This window comes from Hipposideros armiger, unplaced genomic scaffold, assembly GCF_001890085.2.
Source record: "Hipposideros armiger isolate ML-2016 unplaced genomic scaffold, ASM189008v1 scaffold_1018, whole genome shotgun sequence".
In the NCBI taxonomy this organism is placed as follows: Eukaryota; Metazoa; Chordata; class Mammalia; order Chiroptera; family Hipposideridae; genus Hipposideros; species Hipposideros armiger.
The window spans coordinates 79,874-87,977 of NW_017732368.1; the positions used below are offsets into that span (position 1 = coordinate 79,874).

At 48.4% G+C, this 8,104-nt stretch overlaps 1 protein-coding gene across 1 annotated transcript in view; it reads right to left on the reverse strand.

The window, feature by feature from the left end:
- Positions 1-8,104, reverse strand: part of ADCY2 (adenylate cyclase 2) — a 380,993-nt gene that overhangs the window by 29,752 nt on the left and 343,137 nt on the right. Inside the window, exon 21 of the mRNA XM_019631611.1 lies at positions 301-522. Within this exon, the coding sequence (XP_019487156.1) occupies positions 301-522 (222 nt within the window). The remainder of the gene's footprint in view (positions 1-300; positions 523-8,104) is intronic.

Genomic DNA, 8,104 nt, shown 5'->3' on the forward strand with positions numbered 1-8,104 from the left:
TGCACAGACAGACACGCCAATAACGTACTATGATGAATAGATTCATTATCTTTTTGATATAAAAATGGATGGGCGAGCCTTGGCGTTTAAGCCTTTCAAGAAAATTCATGAGCACACCGGATATACATTTTATTGAATGGATTTTTTAGTTGTTCCTAGCAAGCGTACCATCTCATCAATAACATACATTTGTCTTTCCAAAATTGCCTGGGACCTCAAAAGAACACAAGGCTTTAGCGCCAGCCACAAGAAATTACACTAAAGGCCAAGTTTTAAGGTATGCCGTGATGAACAACTTCAGATGTGCCGGCCAGGGAAATGCCACCATGTGGGATGGGGCCGCCCTGCCTTTCCAGGGTCACGCTCAATACCTACATCGTCAAAGTCGGCGATGATCTCGTTCAGGAGCCGCAGGCATTCCAGACCCTCCTTGTTGACATCGGATTCTGTGTAGAATTCTTTGAAATCCGGAATGGAGGCAAACATGACGCAGACGCAGTCGTAGGATTGGTGGTATAACTCCTGCCCAGGAGAAAAGGAAGGGCTCAGCATCAGGAAACCTTTTAAACAAGCGTGCTCCTAATGCAAGTGTGTCTTTACGCTCTGATTGGCAAAGAAGCCACCGAGGGCCCTCTCGCCTTGTCCCACCCCAGGGCCAGGCCCACTGCAGACACTGGCCATGGCTCACAGGCGAAAGCTTCTAATGAGCCAATGCAGGCTCAGGGCCCTCAGCCCTGTGCTCATGCCGCCACTACCAGCCAGTATGAGGTGCCCTTCCTGGAAAACCTCTCTGCGTCTCTACCTTAGACAAGACTTCTGCCTTAGGAAACAGTGTCCTTTAAGCAACTGAAGGGAAACAAAATGATTTCCCAAACCACAGCACTGTCCTAAAATGACTCGTTATGGCTACATTCTTTGAAGCGTTTATATATTTCCCTCTTTCGTGTGTCCTGAAGTAACATCAGGTTACTTCTTAGTTACAGCAGAAAGAACCAGTGAAACTCTTCAGGCTACATATCATATTATATTAGACACCAACAATATTTAATACAGATATCTATTTTTTTTTAATAGAAAGAGGCTCAAAGTTCTGTGCCATAGACATGAATAAAATTACGATGTCATATAAACACAATTTCAAGGTGGTTCCTCAATTTTCCCAACATATAATGAAACCTTCAAGTTCAGTGAAAGTTTCAGAAAGGAAGGGTTGTTATGTGGGTGTGGGGGGCGGGGCTAGTCCTGGGAGGGAGGGTCTGCAGTCCCACTGCCATTGGCTCATCAGGGTGCTTGAATGGCCCAAGAGAGGCTGGATGGGCAGGTGCCATCATGGCACAGTGTATCGTGGGAAATGCTCCCTCCTCCTGGAAACGTGAAGAGGGTTCTGTTAGACAAGAAGGCTGCGCTCTGAGTGGACGGAATAATGCTAGTGGCTGGCAAGTCCTGTGTGCCTGGCAGAGTGAGGAAACCCACTCTGCATGAATGCTATTGGTGAACTCTTTCCTCTGGGCACACAGACGAATCCCTCGGCATGGGGTGAGCACTTTGACAGCACCGTGACTCCAAGGTGGCCTCTCAGAAGAATGTTCTTCCCCTACTGAGGTCTCAAAACAAACCCGTCAGGGGAATGGCAACGCACGGCAGGTCACAGCCACTTCCTGGAAAACCTAGCCTTCTGTCATCTCCCTGTCCTCCGGCCCATCCACCTGCAGTGCCGTCTGCTGCTGCCTCGCCGTCTGTACAACGTACATGAACAGCAGAATCGAGGTTTTCTTTTCCTACACGGCGCTCAATATGGTTGAGCTGGCTCATTGTGGAGACCTGTATTATCTCTCCTGCTGCAAAGTTGTTTTTGAACATTCACATCCTGGGAAGATAACCGCTGGCATGTGTGACTGCTGACCTTAAACCTAAGTCAGAAAGTCAGGGTGACAGGAGAGGGACAACCCCCTAGGAAGCTGCTCTAGTTAAGAATGCTAATTTTATGNGGACTCTGCTCTCCCATCTTGGTCCCTACCGAGCTTCTGGACCACGTGGCTTCTCCCCACCTTGAAGGTTGCTGCCTTTGGTGACACCCCATCAGTGAGTTTACTGAATTCCAGAGGAACACGCTTGATCCCCGTTGCTAAACTCCCTTCCAGAAAACTCTCCTAAGTTGCACTGCGGCTGGCAAGGGAGTCTACCCATGTCTGAAAAAACCCAAAGGCCTCCCGATCTCCTGCCATTTCACCAAGAGGCAAGGACTCTACCTGCCTGATCATGTTCAGGTCCTGCTGGGTCAGAGAGCAGGGACCTATTTTCCACCACTATTTGGTGGACATGCATAAGATAGAGATTTTGATGGAGTTCAAATTTGAGGGATTTTTTTTCAACTGAGAAGATGACTGGCACTTAAAAACACACAAGTAGGAAAAGACAAGAAGGTAGAACTGAGGATTGAGGGAGCTCCCCAAGAGCCCTATATCTGGAGGGGGTCCTAGGGCAGACGCCTACTCCTGGTGAGCAAAGTCACATGCAGGTGGTCCCCAGACAAGCCCTGGAAGGCCAGTCAGGCTGTGCTGCTTGGCGTCCTGGGTCCCGTGAAGCTGGAGTTTACAGCGCTGTACCCATCAGAGTTTGGACAATCCAACACTGGGATATAAGCCTCCCCACAAACTGTGATTCTCCAAGGGGACTCAACCAAAGGTCACTGGGGAAACTCATGGGTCACCTCTCTTCAGTCCAGCTGGTGAGCTCTCGCCAAGACAAGACAATGAATATCTTGGATTCCTGGGATTCGTGGGCATTATGTGTTATAATAAGTATATATATATATATATATTGTGTGTGTGTGTGTGTGTGTGTGTGTGTGTGTGTGTATGCCTTACTTCCCCAGATAATCAGGTACCCTGGGCCACCACGAAGGTGACCGTTGCTCTGACCATCCCCCCCCTCATAATTGCAATTATAAGATCATGGTCGTTATACAGAAACACCTAAGGTCATGCTGCACTTTGACACTGGATGGGATACGGAGAGGCATCTATCACCAGGAGCTGAAGCTTTAAAATTCCGATCAATTGTCTTGTCAGGGTGAGGCACCAGCTAGGAACAGTCCTTGTCCCAAGAACTCAGTTCAAACCCACAGGTCCACAGTTGCTATGGGAGCGGCGTGGAGGCGGGACTTAGAAATACGAATGGAGCCAGTTGACTGATCATCTCCCCTGAGTTCTCTCCTGGCTCTAGGACCCCCGCTGTACTGCAGGTGTCAAATTCTACCGATTCATGAGGGTGTTTCTCAGAGATTTCATTTCCCACTGCTGAACTGCGTAGTGTACTTTGGCCTGCCATAGATTTTAGGCGAAGCTTCCCCTTGGCAGTGGAAAGGTAGGCAGGAAACTCAGTACACACCGTTCCACCCAATCTTCCGAGGTTCACAGCAGTGAGAAAGAAATTCTCCTTTGCTGTGGAGCACTCAATAAAACTCACAGCTCTGCTGTAGACATCCCACATAATTCATTCCAGCTCTGTCGCATGGGTCAGAGCACTCAGGCATCGGCTGCTGGCCGCTGACGTCCGCCCCCTCTGCTGTCAGCTTTCTCTGGCTGCTCAAGTCCTGCTAGTCAGCGGCTGGGGTGGGTGGGTGNATTTCCCTCTTTCGTGTGTCCTGAAGTAACATCAGGTTACTTCTTAGTTACAGCAGAAAGAACCAGTGAAACTCTTCAGGCTACATATCATATTATATTAGACACCAACAATATTTAATACAGATATCTATTTTTTTTTAATAGAAAGAGGCTCAAAGTTCTGTGCCATAGACATGAATAAAATTACGATGTCATATAAACACAATTTCAAGGTGGTTCCTCAATTTTCCCAACATATAATGAAACCTTCAAGTTCAGTGAAAGTTTCAGAAAGGAAGGGTTGTTATGTCGGCGTGGGGGGCGGGGCTAGTCCTGGGAGGGAGGGTCTGCAGTCCCACTGCCATTGGCTCATCAGGGTGCTTGAATGGCCCAAGAGGGGCTGGATGGGCAGGTGCCATCATGGCGCAGTGCATCGTGGGAAATGCTCCCTCCTCCTGGAAACGTGAAGAGGGTTCTGTTAGACAAGAAGGCTGCGCTCTGAGTGGATGGAATAATGCTAGTGGCTGGCAAGTCCTGTGTGCCCGGCAGAGTGAGGAAACCCACTCTGCATGAATGCTATTGGTGAGTTCTTTCCTCTGGGCACCCAGACGAATCCCTCGGCATGGGGTGAGCACTTTGACAGCACCGTGACTCCAAGGTGGCCTCTCAGAAGAATGTTCTTCCCCTACTGACGTCTCAAAACAAACCCGTCAGGGGAATGGCAACCTACGGCAGGTCACATCCACTTCCTGGAAAACCTAGCCTTCTGTCATGTCCCTGTCCTCCGGGCCATCCACCTGCAGTGCCGTCTGCTGCTGCCTCACCATCTGTACAACGTACATGAACAGTAGAATCGAAGTTTTCTTTTCCTACACTGTGCTCAATATGGTTGAGCTGGCTCATTGTGGAGACCTGTATTATCTCTCCTGCTGCAAAGTTGTTTTTGAACATTCACATCCTGGGAAGATAACCGCTGGCATGTGTGACTGCTGACCTTAAACCTAAGTCAGAAAGTCAGGGTGACAGGAGAGGGACAACCCCCTAGGAAGCTGCTCTATTTAAGAATGCTAATTTTATGAAAGTAATATCAATTCTACTAACTTCCCTGCTCGTAAGGAAAAGGGGTACATCTAGCAAGGCAGGCTATATTCTCTGCGTCCTGCATCTCCCTGCTGTCTGCTGACATCAGGCAGACTCCCTGGGGAATGAGGGTGGTGACAAGAATAAGCATGGAAATCATCAGCACTGACTGTCTGCTGCCTGACAGGGTGGGCGGCTCCCTGAGCACCTACCGGCGTGAACACACCCATGACTCAACCCTCTGAGGCTGGTACTATTATTCTCAATCTACACATGAGGACACTGCAGGGTCACGTGAGAGAAAATGCTGTCTAGCTCTGGTCTCGTCTTCTCCATCCTGCTTTCCTGCGATTTCTTGAGGGTGCGACAGAGCTCAGAGGCTGGCGTGGAATAAGTCAGGCAAACAGGAAGGAGGAGGGGAAATCCGCAGATTCCCCAAGTCGGGCCCAGGGAGACCTCAGGAGCGGCGCAGGGGATCTGCCAGGCCTGTCCGGCTGCTCCCTGGGGCCTTTTCACTTGAATTAGACGCTGTCCTGGCATCGGACTGGAAGTTGCCCTGGGGGCCTGGGATGCTCTCTCCCTTTCCCGCGTCATCCTCCATCTCCCCCCTAGTTTCTAGCACTTTCTTTTCAGGTTCAGCAGTCACTTCCTTACAGAAGTGGCCTTTCTGGACTCCCACATTTACGCTGCCAGTGCCCCGGTAGACAACAGGATCCGGTCCCCTCCTGGGGACGAGGCCACCTCTGCCCTTCTCATCTCTGTATCCANTGCTCTGGGAAGCTCTGGTCACCTGTGCTGCACCCCCCACCTCTGTCCCACAGCAAACCCGGGTTGGTGCTATGCCTGTCAGGGAGCCCACTGTCCTGAGGGGAAAGGGGTCTTGTTTATGGACCCACAAGTTACACAAGCATATCTACACACACACACACACACACACACACACACAATGACACTAACAGAAAACCCCCTCAAAACTGCTAGTTGACTGAAGATACTCAATGTTCCCCAAACGACCTTTTCAAGCAAAATTCTCTGTGGTCAGCTTGGTTTTTTACTATACTATTTTTAACCAAAGACCAGGACCCATCCTATAATAAGATACCTTTAAATAAACATCTCTAATCTTTCACTTTTTGTGTATTTATCTGGTATCAAGCAGCTCTTGCGTTGGTTAGATTTTTCTTTCCCCGTCTACCAGAGAAAGTTCAGTGAGCAGACCCTCAGAAGCATATGGAATTCTCCTCTTTTCTCATAAGACTTCGATCACTCGGCTTTAGGGTGCATGCACAGTAGAGTTTATGATCATCGCGTGGCCGTTTGGCTCCAGGATGGCCTGTAGGCAGAGCGAAGGCTCACGTGTGCCCATGTGTGGCTGACCCATCTGTACCTGGCTGTGTTCCTGGCTGGGAATACCGCTCAGACCCGTCGCCGCCATGTATGTGCTGCCGATGGTCTTGATCTTTTCAACTCCACTGAATTTCGGCTTGGACAGCAGCTGCGAAGCAATGACAGTCACTTGGTTATTCAGCAGGACGCTGACCCAGGGCCAAGTACTTCCTAGAGACGTCCTCAAGTTCTAGTTCACAGTAACAGGTACATGAGATGTTTCAACCACAGATTACTCATCCTTCAACCCTGGGCTTTGTTGAAAGAACACTTTATGCATTTCACACAGAGTTTATCCTTTGAAAGAAATTCAGTATTGTGATTGACTTTTAGTCAACATGAATTACCTTTCAAAATCTGCTAGTGAAGAAACTGGATAAATTATGATGCACGTGATAATGGCCTCAAGTAAATTTTCTGACTATGTGTTTGAGAGACCTAATTACAGAAGTATGGTTCAGTGAGTGAGGTCTTCCCTGCATGGTGAGGGTGATTTACGACCAATTATAGTGCTAAGGATTGGCTTTTGCCCTTTGAGGTCTAGAACGGCTTCCCCCATTAGCTCAGACCCTAATATTTCTTGCCCTAATTACAAGCTTCCTACTTGACTCCTCCCCATCCACTACTTCAAACCTTGAGGTGCAATGGAAGAAAGGTAAAACTAGAGCAGAAGCTGTAGAAATGAGAAAGAATGGTGGAGAGAGCAAGTGAAGGAAACTCTAGAGGCTTCCATATTTGCTCAGGAGGACANGCGAGATTCCGACAGCCTGGCCTTCCTTCTCGCCCCATCCGCCCCAGCCTCTCATTGTCTAGGTCCATCTCCCGCAGGCATGCTTGCCCCAGTCACTCGTCCTTTATTTTCCTAGGACCACTGTCTACTCTCTGACCACTGCTTGTCTAAATGCTGGAAGTTCACTCAATAGTTGCCAGTGCTTTTGCGTCACACAAAGTTGGGTTCGGCCCCAGGTTCTACAATCATTACCTATGGGCCTTGGCTGAGTCGCTGAACTTCTCTGGGCCTCGATTCTTCATCTGTGAAATGGGACGGTAGCTACCTACCTCATAGTGTTATGGCTAAGATGGAATGAATTGATATAGGCGACAGGTTCAGCCTGTACCCCGGGGGCTCAGAATTTATTTGGTTTCTGACGTGACTGTTTACAGAAGGGTATCACTCTGCTTGACATGAACAGTATGTCAGTAAGACACTGTCTTATGTGCTGCGTTAGTACTTTCCCCCTTTCCACATATTGAGCATCCTACCCGGATGCATGGCTTTAACAATGACTTAAGTGTCTGACATTTAGTGTCTTTGAGGTTCTCAGTAGCAAAGAACTACTTGATTTCCTTTCAGTGTTCAGTTTCCTAGTAGCTTGAACATCAGAAGAAATTTCTCTCTACTCATGACACATCATGAGAGCTTTGGTGTTTGTACAAAAAATACACAGAGTTTGGATATTGCTTTTCATTTCAACAGAGACCCAAATTATATTCTACTTTTTCCAGGAAAGGAAATTATGATTATTAGCTTCAAAGTATGCTTTAGCTACTATGAAACTGGCAGCAGAAGAGATCAGAAGGTCTCTCTGGTCATCTTGGTGGGGTCTCTCTGCTATGGACTGAATGTGAATCCCCCAAATTCCTATGTGGAAGCCTGCTCCCCAGTGTGAGGGTCATAGGAGGTAAGGCCTTTGGAGGTGATTGTGTCATGCGAGTGGAGACCTCATGAATAGGGTAAGAGGCTGGATGGAGCGTGTTTCCTCTCTCTCTGCTCTCCACTATGTGATGACATAGCAAGAAGATGGCTGTTTGCAAACCCAAGTGAGGAAGTGAGCCCTCATTAGACAAGGCTGGCGCTTTGATCTTGGGCTTTCCAGCCTCCAGAAATACAACAAATAAGTGTTTTCCATTTGTGACCCAGTCTATGGTGTTTTTGTTGTATTGGCCTGTGCTAAGACACCTTGACTACTTCCAGAACTCTCCTTGCTCACCTAGCATCAGAATTTCTGTTTGCACACATGCCTTTCCTGGAC